The 18,306-nt window shown below is 44.1% G+C and overlaps 1 protein-coding gene across 1 annotated transcript; it reads right to left on the bottom strand.

Annotated features, from left to right (window-relative positions):
- Positions 1-8,860: 8,860 nt before the first annotated feature.
- Positions 8,861-15,786, bottom strand: AZGP1 (alpha-2-glycoprotein 1, zinc-binding). Its single transcript, XM_007955877.1, has 4 exons — positions 15,711-15,786; positions 13,727-13,987; positions 11,208-11,483; positions 8,861-9,186 (listed from the first exon to the last, which is right to left on the bottom strand). Exons 1-4 carry the CDS (start codon positions 15,784-15,786, stop codon positions 8,861-8,863), a joined length of 939 nt encoding a protein of 312 aa, XP_007954068.1.
- Between the last annotated feature and the right edge of the window lie 2,520 nt (positions 15,787-18,306).

Raw genomic sequence — 18,306 nt, 5'->3', positions numbered from 1 at the left:
TGTTTGCTTTCCATGCTACTGTCCATTGATTTCATTATACTGATGACATCATGTTAATGGTTGAAGATGTTTCTCTGTTATAGGATTGTCTATTGTTATGTGCTGTCGAGTCGGACCCGACTCATAGCGACCCCTCCTTGGGTTTCTGAGGCGGTATCATTATGGAAGTAGATTGCCCAACCTTCCTTCTGAGGAGTGGCTGGTGGCTTTGGACCACCAGCCTTCTAGTTAGCAGTCAAGTGCCTTAGGCACTATGCTACCAGAGCTCCTTACAGGATTGTGTAGATGCCCCAGTCACCCACCTGCAGGGGAGAGGATGAGCTATGAAACCCCCAAAGGTACAGGGACTAGGAACGTGAGTAAAATTCTTAGGGATTGTCTGGTCAGGTAACACCCACGTGTTGCCTGAGCCATGGTGTCAGTCAATGGCGTAAGGAGCAGTGGATGATAATGGGCACAAGGTATCGTAGGGGATTGTCCTGTGACACGACAGCTGGAATTTCCTCCAAACCTCGGATGTTAACCTGTTTTTCAGTGAGCAGCCCTTACACCTCCTTCCCCACCAGGGAATCAAGAAACAGATGCTATAGTACAAATTAGAATGGTATATCTAGAAGAGGAAGTTGCCCACTGGATTCACCAGAAAAACTTACACGGTAGTGCCCATGTTGGTTGGAAAGTAGCCGAAGAGACAAATGGGGCAGTGAAGTTTAGCGATGTGATAGCTGCTATACAAAACTGCTCTGTGTGCTCACACGCTAGTGCCAAGATGTCTGCCCCACGAACCCGGAAAGGTATATAAGGGAACACAGCCAGTGATGGGTTGGCAGGTAGATTATCCAGGCAAAGGTTCCCTGGTGGGGTGGACTGAAGTGCAACCTAAGGTTTTATTTTATTTTTAAAATTTTGATTGTGATTTGGGTGAAAGTTTACAGAGCAAATTCACTTTCCATACAGCATCTCCCATGACATTGACTGCAAATTCCCACAATGCAACAGCTCCCCTCCCACTTCCTCCCCATACCCACCTCTTCCCTGTGTCCTTCCCTCCATGCACTCCTGCCCCCTGAGCTGTCTCCCTGTGCATACACAGCCCTTCTTTCTCCCATGATTGATCTCTCCAAGGAGTGTATCTATCTAATGTAAATGTTCAGCTCATGCCTGTCTTTTGTTTGGTTGGAAGCCCAGAGTGGGTTGCTACCTAACATTTTGAGGTTAATAAATTCAGCTCCCACTGAGGTCTTAGCCTCATATGCCAAAGCAGGAGCCCTGAGTGACCCTCCAACAATGGTATGAGTGACATCATAGGCTCCAGAGGTGTGTCCACCAGAACTGTTGCTGGAGTGGAACAGCATGGTCCTCCGAACACCTCAGGGCCTGGCACTGGGAAGTAGAACCATCTGTCTGCAATTGTCTTGAGTCACCCCCACTGAAGTACACTGGTTACTTTGTTCCTCTGGAGACAGAGGAACTAAATGGCTTAAAATAGGAGTTCACTGTTCTACTGCACAGATGGCCTTAACAGTCACATTTCACCTGGAACGAAACAACAGAAATAGCATGAGGAATGGAAGGGGATCTCTTTTTCTGGCATACAACAAGATGGGTGACTTTACTCACAACCTCTTAAGAAACTTTCCTGGGGCAGCACGTGGTATACTCTGGCTGGGGAAAATGCCTAAGGCAGCTGCTGTTCTCACCAACTGAGAGGAAGCCACTTGTTGTTGTTGTTATTGTTATGTGCCATTGAGTCGGACCTGACTCATAGTGACCCCTCCTTGGGTTTCCAAGGCAGTATCACTACGAAGTAGATTGTCCCATCTTCCTTCCGAGGAGTGGCTGGTGGGCTAACCAGCCTTCTGGAGAGCAGTCAAGTGCCTCATGATCCTAATAGAGGAAGAGTTACTTCTCTTGATACCTACTAAAGACCTGTCTCTCCAACTGTAGGTGTGTCCTACTCTGCTTTCTTTCCTTCAGAGCTGCCAGTGAGTTTGTAGAGTGGGTTCACCAAAGTCCACCACCAAAGCAGCTGCTGGGCCTGTGGACAGCTCCTCTTCTCAAGTGCGGAAGCATGCCTTAGAATGTGGAGCCTTTAGCCAAAACCAATTAAGTAGTCATAGGAAACATGACGGGCACAGTCCTGCCTCTGTGACTAAGTGGAATAGAACATGAGAAGGGAGGCACATCACCTTTTCCTGGGCTCAGACTGTTGCAGAAACCTGTGTCTTGATAAAAAACCAGAACACTCTCAGTTGCAGCCATGAAAGAATGTTTACCACCTCTGAGATAGTTTAAGTCAATTAGTACCCAAACAGGGGGTCCTGGGGAAACCCACCTCTGTCTGTTTTGACCCAACTAAAACCCCCTGGGTTCCCTTGTCTCCCTCCAAGTCTCCCTCACAAATAGTGGGCTGGACTCCCGTGGCCCACTGCCAGCAGGTGATAATGCTAAGTAGTTGCAGAACTGCAATAGCGTACTTTGCTTCTGATGGCACTCGATGGCTGTGCAGTCACTACTGTGACCCTGGTTACATGAGTGGATAGGGTGCTGCAACTTTGGGTTGCCCAATGCTGCAGGAAAAATGAAGAAATCTATTCCAAAACCTCTAAATAACCCCATGGTAAAAGCCAGGTGGGTCAAATGCAGTATTTTCCACTGATATGATTATCTTTTAACTGTTTTTCTTCCTGCCTGTGGTGATTATGTTTGTGTCTCAACTTGGCTGAGTCTGGTTGAGTGGCTGGGCAGCTGGATGTAGTATTTCCCATGGTGAGACTGGCAATCAACTCCATGGTAGGATCTACCACGAGCAGCTGAATAGCTGCCTTTGGGTATGTGATTTTCTTCCTGTATGTAAGGAGAAGCTTTGAGAATGGTCTTTAGCCTATGGCACGCTTGGACCCTGCATGTAGCCGTGTCATTGCTCAGCAGCCTGCTATATTCTGCCGACCTTGGGACTTACAATGGACTTAAGTTAATGGCCTGCCGTGTGGTTTGGTAACTTTGGGACTGTACCTTTTTACTTATCAACCTTGGGGCTTCTCAGCCTCAGCAGCCTGCAGCTGTCTGAGTGAAGAAATGCCTCTAGCTCCAGTGGAGCAGGAGGCAGAGCTGGACCCCAAGGTTGAGGGGCTTTCACCCAGCTCCTAGAGCCTGGCACTTTGAACTTGACTTAAAGCCTCCAAATTGTAAGAATAAACTCCTGTCTGTTAAGGCCATCCCATTTGTGGTATATTTCTTGTCAGAGCAGCACTGGTAACCAGAGCACTGCCCTTGGTTCCTAGGAAGTCATGGAGCAAGTTGAAGCTCTAACCAGTTTTATTAAACAGGCTCTGAATGGTAGCAGAGAAAGCTTATGGCTATGGCTTGCCAAAACCATTCAGGTGAGGTAAGTAGTGTTCGTCAGAACCAAATGGATTTAGACCTTTTAACAGCTACTCAAGGCAGGACACATGCCATAGTAAAGACTGAATGTTGTACCTATAGGTCAGACTAGCACTAGAACATTACTAATGTATGAGGCCATAAGAAAAAACTACTTCCATAGTGATACTGCCTCAGAAACACAAGGACAACAGACAACAAGAAGAAAAAACAGAAGCCTTGGACAAACCTGAAGGCTGGTCTGCTGTGGCCACCTGGTTTTCCTCCATCTCCTCTGGCTGTTCCCTACCCACCCCCCCCACCACTGGATCTAGGTCTTTTCCAGGGTATAAGGTTGTGGTCTATGCCTCCAGCTACAGCAACACTGCCTATTCCTACCTATATTGTTGCAACACCTCCCCTGAGGTCCTTAGGGACCTTGTAGAAGACAGGGGGTGAGCCATATTGTAAGAGCTGGCCTCAAGGGGTGAAATTAAGAAGAAACAGGCTTTGCAAAGCCAAATATGGACATCCTTGCTTTCTGATAACCCACATCCACTTGGTAAATCACTCTCATGTAGCTTTTGATGAGGTGGCCTTGGAAGTCCAGTGTCCTGGCACATAGCCATCTTTGTTCATCAAAGTCATAGAAACCCCTTTCACCTATTGAGAGGTGCAGAGAATTGAACCAGTCCTGCCCTTGCCCAGGACTGCCTTATATGTAAGTCCCCCTTAATAAACTCCTTGTTGCCACCCATGGAGTTGCCTGCTTATTTCTTTGGTCTCACAGCCCTTTCCATATTTAGAGGTACATTTCAAGTTACTGGTCTATACCCAGATATTAGAAAAGACAGGTTGAGCAGAAGATGGGAGATAAAGATGAGAAAGAGGATGGAACCCACAGTTGCTATAAATAATTAGAAACAAACAAGGAGCAGGGGTGTTAACTTAAATTTTTACCAAAGACAACTATCAAACTATGTGGAAAATCTAATAAGGAAAAATATCAAGGAGAAACTAAGAGGGTGTGAGATTACAGTGATAAAGATGGAGAAACATTAAAATAAAGATGGTGAATATTACTCAGCAATAAAGAGAAATGAAGTTCTGATCCATGCTATCACATAGATGAACCTTGACAAGATTATGCTGAATGTAATACATCAGACATAAAGGAACAAATATTATATGATTCTACTTATATGAATTATTTAGAATAGGCAAATGCATATAGACAAAATTTATCAGTGGCTACCCCCAAGGAGGGGTTGCTATGAGTCAGGTCCAACTCGACGGCACATAACAACAACAACAACAACCAGGGGGTAAGGGCAAAGAAGGCAGGGGAGTCATTGCTTAAGGGAAACTGAGTGTCTATCTGGAGTGATGACAACTTTTGGAAATAGATAGTGGTGATGGTTGAATAACATGGCGAATGTAATTAATGTCATTGAATTATATACTTAAAAATGGTTGAAATGGCAAAAATTTTGTTATATATATTTAACCACAACAAAACTAAAAAGAGGAAGAGAAATTATATAAAGAAGGAGGAAAGAAACGTAAGGAACTCTCCAGTAAGAGTTCATGAGAGATGAAACTTCACAGCCCATCAGAATGTTGTTGAGACCTTCCCACCCATAATACCAATAAATAAAACAAAGGAAAAGAATAACACAAACATATCAATTGATGCAGAAATGGCATTTGACAAAATCCAACACCCACTTCTGATTTAAAAAATGCGGAGCAAAATAGAAATAAAAGGAAATTCCTCAACATAATTAAGGGCATATATACAAAACCACGGGAACTCTGGTACATAGTGCCTAAGGCATTTGACTGCTAACTAGAAGGCTGGCTGTTCAAACCCACCAGCCACTCCTCAGAAAGAAGATGGGGCAATCTACTTCCATAGTGATACTGCCTCAGAAACCCAAGGAGGGGTCGCTATGAGTCGGGTCCGATTAGATGGCATATAACAACAACAACACACAAAACCATAGCCAACATTATTCTCAATGTGGAGAGAATGAAAGTATTCCCCTTACGAATGGGTACCAGACAAGGATGCCCTTTATTACCACTCCTATTCAATACTGTATTGGGAGTCCTAGCCAGAGCAATAAGACAAGGGAAATAAAAGCCATTCAAATTGGAAAAGAAGTAAAACTATCTTTGTTTGCAGATGATATGATCTTATACATAGAAATAATCAAAGATTCAGTAAGAAAATTACTGAAACTAGTTGAAAGTTTCAGCAAAGTGGCAGCATACAAGATCAACATAAAAAATCAGTTGGGTTGCTTTACACTAATGAAGAGAACCCTGAAAAGGAAATCAGGAAAGCAATACCACTTACAATAACAATACTGTGCATAAATCTAACCAGAGGCACAAAAGATATACACAAAGAAAACTACAAAACACTATTAAAAGAGACCTATATAAATAGAAGAATATACCATGCTCATGGATAGGAAGACTTAACATCGTGAAAATGTCAATGCTACCCAAAGTGATCTACAGATATAACGTAATCCTGATCCAGATTCCATCATCTTTCTTTAAAGAGATAGAAAAACTAACCACTAGTTTTATGTGGAAAGGAAAGAGACCCTGGATAAGTAAAACACTATTAAAGAAGTAAAACAAAGTAGGAGGTCTCACACTTTCCAGTCTCAAAACCTACCATGTAGTTAAGACAGCTTGGTACTGGCACAATGACAAATACGTAGACCAATGGAACAGAATTGAGAACCCAAAAGTACATCCATCTACCTATGGACAGCTCATCTTTGACAAAAGGCCAAAACTCATTAAGTGGGGAAGAGACGGTATCTTTAATGGTGCTGGCAAAACTGGATATCCATTTGCAGAAAAATGAAACAGGATCCGTAATCTCACACCATGTACAAAGATGAACTCAAGTTGAATCAAAGATCTGAATGTAAACCATCAAGATCATGAAAGAAAAAATAGGTACAAACTTAGGGACCCTAATTCAATGCACAAATACACTATTGAACATAATAAAAACCACACAAACACCAGAAGACAAATAGATGAATGGAACCTCTTAAAAACCAGACATTTATATGCATTAAAAGATTTCACCAAAAGAGTAAAAAGAGAACCCACAGACTGGGAAGAAAAAATTTGGCAATGATCTATCAGACAAGAAGCTAATCTCTGAAATTTGTAGAAAACTTCAACACCTGAACAACAAAAAGGCAAATAATGCAATTAAAAAATGGGCAGAGGACATGAACAGACACTTCACCAAAGAAGACATTCAGGCTGCTAAAAAACACATGAAGAAATGCTCATGATCATTAGAGAAGTAAATCAGAATAACAATGAGATACTGTCCCACCCCAGCACTGATAGCAGGGTTCAGAAAACAACATATGTTGATGAGGGTGTGGAGAGACTGGAACTCTCACACACTGCTGGTGGGACTGTAAAATGGTGCAACCACTCTGGAAAATGTTCTAGCTCGTCCTTAAAAAGCCAGCAATAGACATAATGATCCAGCAATCCCACTAGGTATATAGCCTACAGAAATAAGAAACTTGTGTTCTTATGTTCTTGTGTTCATCGCAGCACTATTCACAGCAGCAAAAAGATGGAAACAACCTAAAAGCCCATCATCGGAGGAATGGATCAACAAACTATGGTACACGATAATGGAATACTGTGCAGTGTTAAAGACCAGTGATGAATGTGTGAAACATCTCATAACGTGGATGAACTTAGAAGATATTATGCTGAGTGAAATTAGGCAATCACAAAAGAACAAGTATTGTATGAGACCACTATTGTAAAAAGTCAAGGAAAGACTTTCACAAAAAAAGAGAGAAATATTCTTTGACAGTTACCGGACAAGGAAAGGAGTGTAACATCTAACTAGAGGGTTGTTGTTGTTGTTGTTGTTTGCCGTCGAGTCGGCCCCGACTCATAGTGACCCCTCCTTGGGTTTCTGAGGCAGTTAATTTGGGTGAAGAGGATGGCAAAAAAAAAAAAAAGGAAAGAAAAACATCATAGATCTTCCTCCCATAATAAATGTTGAGGAAGCAAAGTGATTGTAAATTTAAAAAAAAAAAAAAAAAGATTATTTTCACCTATCAAATTAGAAAAGCATTTAACACTTCTTTGGAGGGCAATCTGACAACTGTTTAAAAAAAAAGAAAAAGAAAATTCTTGTCATGTAAGAAGGAAAAACACAGTTATAGACAGCTAATGCTTTCAATGAGTGGAATGAAAGGGGATGGAATGGTAAAACGTGACAGTTCTGCTATGTCCTTTGGGATTTAAAACTATGAATGGGGTTACACAGACACAGATACACACCCCCCCCCCCAAACAAAAACACACTCATTGGATTTGGAGGAAATCCAAGAACATTAGGGGCAACTCCTGATTCTCTGGGAGTATGTCCTGAGGATACCGAAGCCTCTTAAGCTCTCAAGGCCAACATGGTGTGAGAAAGGTTGAGTGGCTGAGGTCAAAGGTGAAAAATCACCAGCAGAGAGGGAGTGCTGAGAGGAACTGAGGCACAGAAGAGGCTTGGGTTTGTATTAAAGATGTTCCGGAATTCTAGGACTTCATGATTAGAGGGGACATGGCCACATCTGTGGACATCAGCAATGGACACCTGGACACTGCCCTAGGGACCAGGTGGCTTGAGTCACTCTGCAGTGGATACCCCTCCACTCAGACATAATTTTGGAAGGACAAAAGTGAGAGACAAAATCTTTACAAGGGGAGAAAACTGATATTTAAGAAATTATATGTCAGAATATTTATAATGGAAAAGAGTATGGAGACCTACTTACAGTCAAGGTCTGAAGTGCATTTCCAAGTTAATTGGAAATTATGTTTGGCTTTATACAAGTAATAGGAATCTCTCATTTCTCTCCATTCTAAGTGGAGATGATATTACTTCTTGAGCAAACATAATGTGATTACTTCATTGTTAATGGAGGCCTGAAAGAGACATGAGTTGGGTGTTATAAAATGAGAAGAGGTACTTTTGTTTTGCACATCTCAGTCATAGGGTGTAAATCTTTGACCCTACTACAAAAATGAATGTATCTGGATTGTCATTCCTGGAGGGGCATTGCTGGCACTTCATCATTCCTTTTTCCAAAGGTCACTTTCTTTCACCTCAGAATTTTGAACAGATCAGATGTTTTGGGGGTAGAACGAATGAAAAAACTCTACTCACATTTTCACAGTATTGCACTGTTTCAATCTGGCTTTCTGTATTGTGTAAGTTGGGTGAAGCAGTTATTAGTTTGATTTTACAATTACATTAGACAATACAGGTTTTGTGAGGTGAGGTGATTTGGCAGCCAGAGGCAGCTCTGTGCTCATCCTTCAAGTCTTCTGTCTCCAAATCCACTGTCTGGCCTTTTGAACTGCTTCCCCACACCTCACTGATAATGTTGAGACTGATTTCTGAAGTTTATCTCATGTCAAGCAGAAAGGGTGGCTATTGGGGCTGAGTCTCCAATTTGTCTTCACCTCTCGTTTCCTGTGTGTCACTCCATAGCACGGCGAGGGGCTGGGCCAGGCTGCTGTGTGCCACGTGGCAGGTGTAGGTTGCTGTGTCTTGAGGAGGGACTTCCACCACCACCCAGGACTGGTATATACCATTTCCACTGGGAAGAACACCTCCTCCTGACTCAGACCTCTGCGCTTCACTGGCCCTAGTCCAGTGCAGATCAATTCCTTGTGGGTAGAAGTCATAGGCCACGCACTTGAGGATCCTGTTTTTTCCTGGGACCATGTGGCTGGTGATTGACACTGAGGGAGGGTCTGTGGAGGAACAGAGCATGGATATTGAGACCTTGAAGAAGACTTCTCCTTGTCCGAGTCTCTTGCCATTCCAACTCCCTGGTTGTCAGTGATTAGCAGGGGATTAGTTCTAGGATATATTTGTCTCCCCCAAGAAACTTTTATGAAGAAAAGGGGAGATTGAGGCTTCTCCTGAGCCTTCCCTGTTGGATCATGGAATGTCCATGGCTACTCCCTTGCCAGTCCTCCCCACCCACCATATAGTGACTGCTGATGGCAATGAATTGTGAATACCTCCAGAGCCAATCCTATTTTTCCCCAAAACCTCTGAGTAAACTGTACAGCCCCCTCTTGCCTACAATCTCAGTTCAGCTTTTAGTTCTACCTGTGGCCTGTGCATCAAACAATTCCCTGCTTGTTTTGGTCACCTAGTGCCGCTCTGACAGGAATAGACCATAAATGGAATGGCTTTAACAAACAGGAGTTTATTCTCTTACAATTTTGGAGGCTAGAAGTCCGAGTTCAAAGTGCCAGGCTCTAGGGGTTGGGTGAAAGCCCCTAAACCTTGGGCTCTACCTCCTGCTCCCAGCCCACTGAAGCTGGAGGCCTTTTTTCACTCAGACAGCTGCTGGGTGCTGAGGCTGGCAAACCCAAGGTCAACACGTAAAAAGGCACAGGCTCAATGTTACCAAACAACACAGCAGGCCACTAAATCAAGTCCAGAAGAAGTCCCAAGATTGGCATGGCAGGTTGCTGAACAACAACCTGGCTACATGCAGGGTTCAAGCGTACCAAAAACCTGGAGACCTTCCTCAAAGCTGCTTCTTATATACAGAAAGCAGCCCACATCCCTAAAGCAGCTACTCAGATGCTCCAGTAGATTCCACTATGGAGTTGATTGCCAGTCTCATCATGGGGAATAACTACATCCAGCTGCCCAGCCACTCAACCAGGCCAAGTTGACAACAACCTTAAGTACCACACTGCTCCATCCACAACATGCTTTTTCATTACTTTCCAATTCAGAAAGTCAATTTATGCCAATCAGTCTTGCTCACATCTGCTCATTTTCATCCTTGTGGGACTGACATTCTGCACACCTACCTTCTCTTCAAAACCAAGCCAGGGAGACATAATAGTAGAGGAAAATGACAGGGATATCGTACTGGGTGGGCCCTAATCCAATATGACTCATGTTCTTATAAGAACTGGAGAGGACACACAGAGATCCAGATGTAAAGATGGAGGCAGAGATTGGAGTGGTGTCTACAAGCCAAGCAATGACAAAGATGACCATGGACCACCAGAAACTAGGAAAAGGCAAGGGAGGATATTCCTTAGAGCCATCTGAGTGAGCGTGGCCCTGCTAACACCTTAATTTTGGACTCCTAGTCTCCAGAACTGTGAGAGAATAAATCGTATTATTCTAAGCCACCCAGTTTGTGGTAATTTGTTACAGCAGCCCTCGGAAACAAATACAGATTTGAAACCTGAAACATGGAATTTGAGTTCCAGCTCTGCATCTTATGGATGGACAGTGTTAACCTAACCTCTGTAATCCCCAGCTTCCTCATCAGTAATATTAGGTATTAGGGAAGCCATACTATTGAATCAATATCTTTCCTGGCCTATCCTGCCTGGAATTTGATGGATGTTGTTTTTGGACCCCACATCTTGTCCTCCCGGGGAAGGACTGAGTCTGAGGATGTCAAAGCTGAAGGGCCTAAGGGACTATCAGGAATTATGAGGTTGTTGTTATTATGTGCTGATGAGTTGGACCCGACTCATAGCGACCCCTCGTTGGGTTTCCGAGGTGGTATCACTAGGGAAGTAGATTGCCCAACCTTCCTTCTGAGGAGTGGCTGGTGGGTTTGAACCGCCAGCCTTCTGGTTAGCAGTCAAGTGCCTTAGGCACTATGCTACCAGAGCTCCCAGGGATAATGAGGAGCGGTGTGAAATGCTTCTCTGGGCTCCCAACCTGAGGTCACCATGGTCTTTCTCAGCTCAGTGCTGGGGAGCAGGACACAGGAAGCAGCAAGTACCTTGTTGGTCCAGATGAGGCTTGCTGTGGTTCAGGTACCTCTGCAGCATCCCGGGGCACTCCTCCTCCAGGTAGGCCTTTGCTCGCTTCACGTAGACTTCTTCTGCCTCCCATTTCCGCTTGGTGTTCTGGGCTGCTGGGTCCAAGGGGACCCAGGCTGGGATTTCCTTGTTGAACTCGATGAAGTCTTGGCCATCATAGGCGTACCTCCAGAATGCTCCACTGCTTTTGTTATTCCGGAGCTCACAACCAAACATTCCCTGAAAGGTGTGAGACCCTGAATCCTCCCCCACCCCGACCCCACAGGAAGTCAGTCAGCCTGGCATCAGCTCCATCTTACTCTGACTCCTACACAGCTTGCAACCCTGTAGGAGGGAAGGTTTTTGAAATCTAAGCACACAACCCCCTTTATCTTAGCTTATAGGTTATTAGCCAAACATACAGTTGAGAGGAAGAGGGAAACTGGTTTGGTGTTTTAGGCTAGTCTGAGATGAGCTATAGTCTTTCCAACTGGGAAACTTAAGAGAGGTAGATAGACTGTAGATAGACTGTAGATAGATTTTGGCCCTTCTGCTTTTTTGTTTATTTGAATATGCTGTGAGTTCTTGGAACTCCAACACAATCATACTGAAGTGCATTTCCACATTAAATGGAAGTTATTTTCTGGCTTTATGTAGGTAATTGGATTCTCTCATTTTCTCTCCATTCTTAGTTGGTTTTACTTCCTGAATAAACACAATGTGATTACTTCTCCTTTTTTTGTTATCTTTGTCCCAAATCTCTACCTCCCTAGGGAAGTTGAGCACAATCTCTTCATTTTGATTAAAAAAGTAGGCATTACCCAACACCGATGAATGATACTGCCATAGACTCTGAACTCAAGTTATCTGAGATCAAATCCCAGATCTGCTCCTCCCCCGTGAACTTTAGCCATGAACTTCCCTATGCTTCAATTTCCTCACCTCTAAAATGGGAATAACAAGAGCACCTATTATAGAAGATTATTACGAGCATTAAATATGTTAATATATGTGACAGACATATACTAAATGCTCAATAAATGTTAGCTACTATTCTTGTCTAGTACCATGTCTTCGTCTATTTACCCTTTTTGGTCTAATAACTCACTTCAACACTTCTGTTTCAGCCAATCAACATTTCTCCCAGTGTCCTTCCCAGGCTTCACCCTCTTCTACTTGTGACACACAGCCCAGGCTACTTTCCTTACCAGGACTCCGCATTCCACATCCTTCTTCAAAATGAGGTGTAATCTTTCCTTGTTCTGGAAATCTTATTTGGATTCAGATTCCATATAACTTCTTGGGCATTTTTGAACTTAGAAACCCACCTTTTAACACCTATTCTATAATCGTTGAACATTAGCAATCACCAGGCTTGAGGTTGGCTGACTTGGGCGGGATGGGGCAGGGGTAGGCAATGGGGATAGGCAGTGGGGATTGAGAAAGGATGCCGTACTGGAAGACATGAAAACTAGTCTCTATGCTTGGCTCTAACACCATCTCCTTACACACAAATACAGATTACCTCCAGTGTATCTAAGCCTTACAGACAGGAGGATCTTAAAAATCCCATGTAACTGTCTATGGAAGTAGATTGCCCCATCTTCCTTCCGAGGAGTAGCTGGTGGGTTTGAACCACCAGCTTTCTGGTTAGCAGTCAAATGTGTTGAGTGTTTTCTCTATATTTATTCAACAAATTTCTGATAGGTATTATTGGTTGCATACTGTCCTGGTTGATGGGGATACAGGCAAATCAAGTCAGACTCTTCCAGCCGTTATAGAATTTATATAGATAAAACCAAACCAAACCCACTGCTATCGAGTCGTATCTGACTTATGGTGACCCCTCCTTGGGTTTCCAAGGTGGTATCACTATGGAAGTAGATTGCCCCATCTTCCTTCTGAGGAGTGGCTGGTGGGTTGAACTGCCAGCCTTCTGGTTAGCAGTCAAATGCCTTAGGCACTATGCTACCAGAGCATAGATAAGTTGTGTTAAATTTTAGTATCATGACAATTCTGGGAGGCAGGCCTCAATGCTCCAGTTGTTGCAAATGCAGCCCAGATAATTAAGTCACTTGTTCACTTGTCTGCTGTCAAACAGCTCGTGACTGGCAGAGCCACAGTGTGAACCCAGGTCTGACTGACTCTAACACTGGTACGTTCCACCTAACATCCCTGGACATTGATGGATCTTACACTTTCTAACATGGGATCAGCCTCAGATAAGGACTGGGGGAGGGGAAGTGGAGAGCTGAGGGATCAGAATGTGTCTGGATAAGAACTGACTCTGACATTACTTCCTGTGTGATACGAGGCAGAGTAAGAGGAAAGTAGATGTGTTCTGGGGTGGTGGAATGCAGAAACGTCCGTTTCTACATGTGCCTCCTGATCCTTGTTTGGGATAAGGACTATTTCTATCCTGCTGATACATTTCCACTCAAAATTGTGAGGTTGCCTCTTGAGCTAAGACCCTCCACTCCAACAATCCTTGTCCACTGACCTTCTCCATCCTTGTAATAGTCCATGATGTCCTTCAGGGTCACTAAGAAGATTTCCTCCCTGGCCTTCTGAAGTTCACTCTCCTTCTCCCAGTCTTCCATTCCTTCCACCTGGCTCCAGGGTCCCAGAGCCTTGGCCTTCCTGCCTTCACTATTGTAGTGGAAGAAGGCCTGGTCATTGAGGTAGGCGGTGGCCTGAAACCTGGGGAAGCCTTCACTGGGCTTGGACAATCCAGTATAGAGAAAAGTCAGAGAGTAAGGCCCTGCAAAAGAGGAGAGGACTTTGAGGTATGGGATTTATCCACTCAGGGGAATCTACTGTTGGACAACAGAGGACCAAGAAGGAAGACCTTCCTCCCCAGCTCTCTCTTCCCTGTCGTCAGCCTTACATCACTGCAAGCTCTCTTGAGCAAAAGGGCTCTACTTTTATTCTAGGGATATTTCAGAGACTATCCTGTCTGTACTACATCATTTCCTCTCCTTGGCCCATAAGAAGATATTTCTGTTTCCTTGTAGGTAGGGACCATGTTCTGACAAAGGGGAATGTGAGTAGAAGTGATGCTATTCTTCTGGTTTAAGGCCCTTATGAGCTGTCTGGGCTCCTCTGTATCTCTCCCCTTTAGGTGATACCTCTGGAGGCTACAGATTGAAATGGAAGAGTCCCAAGATGCCAACAGCCTGTATCCTTGAGTCAACCCATGGAGGGAGAGGAGAGTTTCCCAGTTTACAATGGACTTTCCATGAGCACGAAACGAGCTTTTGTTGGGTTAAGTCTCTAATAGCTTTATTTTTCATTAGAGCATAACCTATTCCAACCTGACAAATACAGATAGTTAGAAAATATAGGGAGAATTTTCTAGAAAATTCAGGAAATGACCCAGATGAGATCAGCACAGGAGAAGATTAGGATGCATCCCAGAATTCCCAGGACCATGCCTTGCATTTTGGTATGAGGCAAGGGATAGGCGGGTAGGAGGGAGGAATTTTCTCTGATCCATAATTAACTCATGATTCACATGGGTGTTAGTTGATAATGTTGAAAATCATATGGAACATTCCTAGTTCGGTACTGAGTTTATTCTTGCTAATTAGTTTTAAAATGAAGTTGTAAACCTAACATAAAAGGAATATTCTGATAATTTGTAAATGTAACAAATTTTAAACTCTGAGTTTAGAAATGAGCTTACATTTCTTCATTCTGAGGCATGAATGGCCTCATTCCTTTGTCCTAGAAGTGACTCTGAGTGTTCCCAAGCTCCAGCCACCTTTTCTTCTAGTCACTCACCTTCTAGGTCTGCTGTACACTCTAACTGTGGGGCAAAAGAATGGGTTTCCTTTTGTTATTGTTGTCAGTATATGCCGTCAAGTCAGACTCAACTCATAGCAACCCTTCCTTGGGTTTTCGAGGCGGTATCACTATGGAAGTAGATTGCCCAACCTTCCTTCCAAGGAGTGGCTGGTGGGTTTGAACAGCCAGCCTTCTGGTTAGCAGCCAAGTGCCTTAGGCACTACGCCACCAAAGCTCCTGGGTTTCCTTCTAGCATCATTTATCCCATTAACTTGCCTTCACACTCATCCCTTGGAGGTTGGTCTGTCTGTCTGTCTCTCAAAATCACACAGGTTCTTCCAACCATTAGAAGGAGAGAAAGAGCAAGAGGAGAAGAACCTCTTCTTGTGTGATTCCTGCTCTGTCCTAGCTGTAATTCCAGGCACATCACTTAGCCTCCCTGGGTCCTAGTTCTTTTCTTTTTTTCATTTGTAAACTAAAGGTTTTCGATTACGGATTATTTCAGGTCTTGAGTCCAGAGGCTCTCTGAATGCTTCTAGAAGTGTGTGAACTGGGTTGTTAATAGCCCCAGACACTCATTACTAAAATACTTATGGGAATCCAAGCTGCATCAGGGGCCTTTCTCCCAACACATTCATCCTATCCTTACCTTCCTTCTCATTCTCCTCTGGGACCCACCCTTCGCTTTCCCCACTCACGGGTTTGGCTCTCCTGGAGGACCGCCGGACGCAGAAGGAGCAGCAGGGACAGCACGACAAGCACCGGTGTCCCCATCGTGCCTGGTTGGAAAGTGCTGGAATTTTCTGTGTCCTGGAGTCCAGAGAAGGTTCCTTGGAGCCAGAGCCAGGTGTAGTTATGGGAATGGCTGGGTTCAAAGCCAAAAGTAGGAGGAAGTGAATCCATAAGCCAATGAGAGGGCCAGGATGGGGCCCTCCCCTGTCAGTAAGAAAAAAGATAAACAAGCCAGGCTGGGCAGAGGTTGTGATCAGTGAGCGTACAGACAGAGTCTGAAAACAGAGAGCTGAACCAGCTGATCTCCAGGCTGGGGGCTTCATGTATCCCCAAGATGAAAGAAGGCCAATGGGTGGGAGGTGTGTGTAATGACTGGCAGATGCCAGGGTATGTGTGTCACCCACTAACCTTTGACAGGTTGTGCCTTCCAGTCTGACATTCCCAACCCTGAGTAAGCATAAACCATGCTCTGTGGGGGGACTTGGGTGTTGCCAGACAACACAAGATTCATTCCTTTTGGAAAAACTCTTACGTGTTCAGAGTCTGGGACTGGGAAGAACCCAGCTAGGGTGCATCCCTCACGGTCCCACACCTATCCCACAAGAGCTCCGTCTGTGGGACGTTCACATCGGTCCCTCCCTCCCTTCACATATAGGCTTGAGGAATCAGAATCGACATTTTAACAAGCTCCCCACATGATTCTTACAGATACAGACTCGTAAGAATCACCTGGTGCTTATGCAAGCATCATCTGGGGGCCTTGTTAAAATGTAAATTCTGATTCTAGATTCTGACTCGTTGTATCTGGGGCAGAAAGGCAAATTCTCATCAGGGGTTGAACCAGACTGAATCTGGAACCGTGGGTTTGCAGGACTAGTTCTGTGGCATGACTTTTGACTGTGGGTCTGTCTGCCCCATTTCGAGCCTGGGTTCTCTAGCCTCTCCACTGACTCTGTGAGCTAACTGATAACTTAGTTTATTTTTGCTTAAGTCCGAATCGGATTCTGTTTCTAGCGCCTAATGATCCTGGTTGATAAGCAATTGGTACGGGCTTGTGTTCAGGCAATATTTGCTCAGGGAAAGGGGGAGAGGGGAACCTGGGCTTGGTTGTTGGGCCAGATTGGGGCTCAAGACTGTGAAAGTAGAGAGGCTTTAGGGACTTTCTTGCAGTGGTGAGTAAAACGGCCAACTGCACTGTCTCTTGTGATCAACTCAAATGAAATACTCACTGCAGGCAAAATTCTTAGGTCCTAAGTGTCATAGGACATGTCATAGGAAAGTGCAAAGGGCATGAGGAATTCAGGGATCAAAGGGTTGGAAGGTTGGCACTAAAAATGCTGGGGAGCTTAAAAGGAAATAAAAGACTCAAAGCCCAGTCTGAAAATTAGAGACTTTCTAACAGCAGACTCTTTGCTCTTTTGAAGTTGCAATGATGAAACAGATAAAAGCTTAGTCATGCAAAGTTTGGTCATGGTGTGCTTAGGTAGCTACCATCTTGCATGACTGGTACTGATGGAGAGTGCTAATGAGTGAGTCATGGGGCAAGAATTGAAATCTGCAGTGGGGACCAGGAAAGGCTTTGTGAGAGGCGTTGTAATTCAGCAGGATATTGAACGGGATGGAATTTCTGTAAGCAGATCTGGGGCAAATTTCAAAAGGACCGGGACTGTGTCTGTCATTTTCATTTCTCTGTCCCTAGTACTTAGGAGGGGAGCTCTGGTAGCATAGAGCCTAAGGCACTTGACTGCTAACCAGAAGGCTGGTGGTTCAGACCCACCAGCCACTCCTCGGAAGGAAGGTCGGGCAATCTACTTTCGTAGTGATACCACCTCGGAAACCCAAGAGGGGTCGCTATGTGTCGGGTCCGACTCGATGGCACACAACCACAACAACAGTACTTAGGAACAATCAGTAAACACTTAGAAAAACAGACCAATGGATAAAGGAGCAAAGATACAAAAAGCACCATTTGAGGGTTACTTAGGACACTCTGGTGGAAATGGAGTCTGTCTCAGTTATCTCAAGAACCAAAAAACCAAACTCACTGCCTTTGAGTCAGTTCTGACTCATCGTGACCCCTCCTTGGGTTTCCAAGGCAGTATCTCTACGGAAGTAGACTGCCCAGTCTTCCATCTCAGCCTAGTTATCTAGTGCTTCTATAAAAGAAATATGACAGTAGTTTATAATGTTATTGTTGTCGGGTGCCATCAAGTCAGCTCCAACTCATACGACCTTATTATGTATAAGAGAATGAAATATTGCCCTGTCCGGCCCCATCTCACAGTCATTGCTGTGTTTGAACCCATGGTCAATTAATCTCATTGAGGGTCTTCCTCTTTTTCACTGACCCTCTACTTTACCAAGCTTATAATGTATAGAGATGCAATTTGTGACAATATTGTTTACATAACTGAACAAAGGGGAGTAATGGAGCTATATTGGAGCAAAGTTTCTGCATGTAATTAAGGTAGTATTCAAAAAAAAAAAAAAAAAAGAAGAAGAAGAAGAAAGAAAGATCACAATTGGATGGCTTTAACAAACAAAAATTTATCTTCTCCCAGT

This window comes from Orycteropus afer, unplaced genomic scaffold (genome assembly GCF_000298275.1).
Source record: "Orycteropus afer afer isolate SDZICR_OR568_19922 unplaced genomic scaffold, OryAfe1.0 scaffold00542, whole genome shotgun sequence".
Classification (NCBI taxonomy): domain Eukaryota; kingdom Metazoa; phylum Chordata; class Mammalia; order Tubulidentata; family Orycteropodidae; genus Orycteropus; species Orycteropus afer.
Note: the sequence above shows the minus strand (reverse complement) of the source record. Positions and strands in the feature narration are given on the sequence as shown.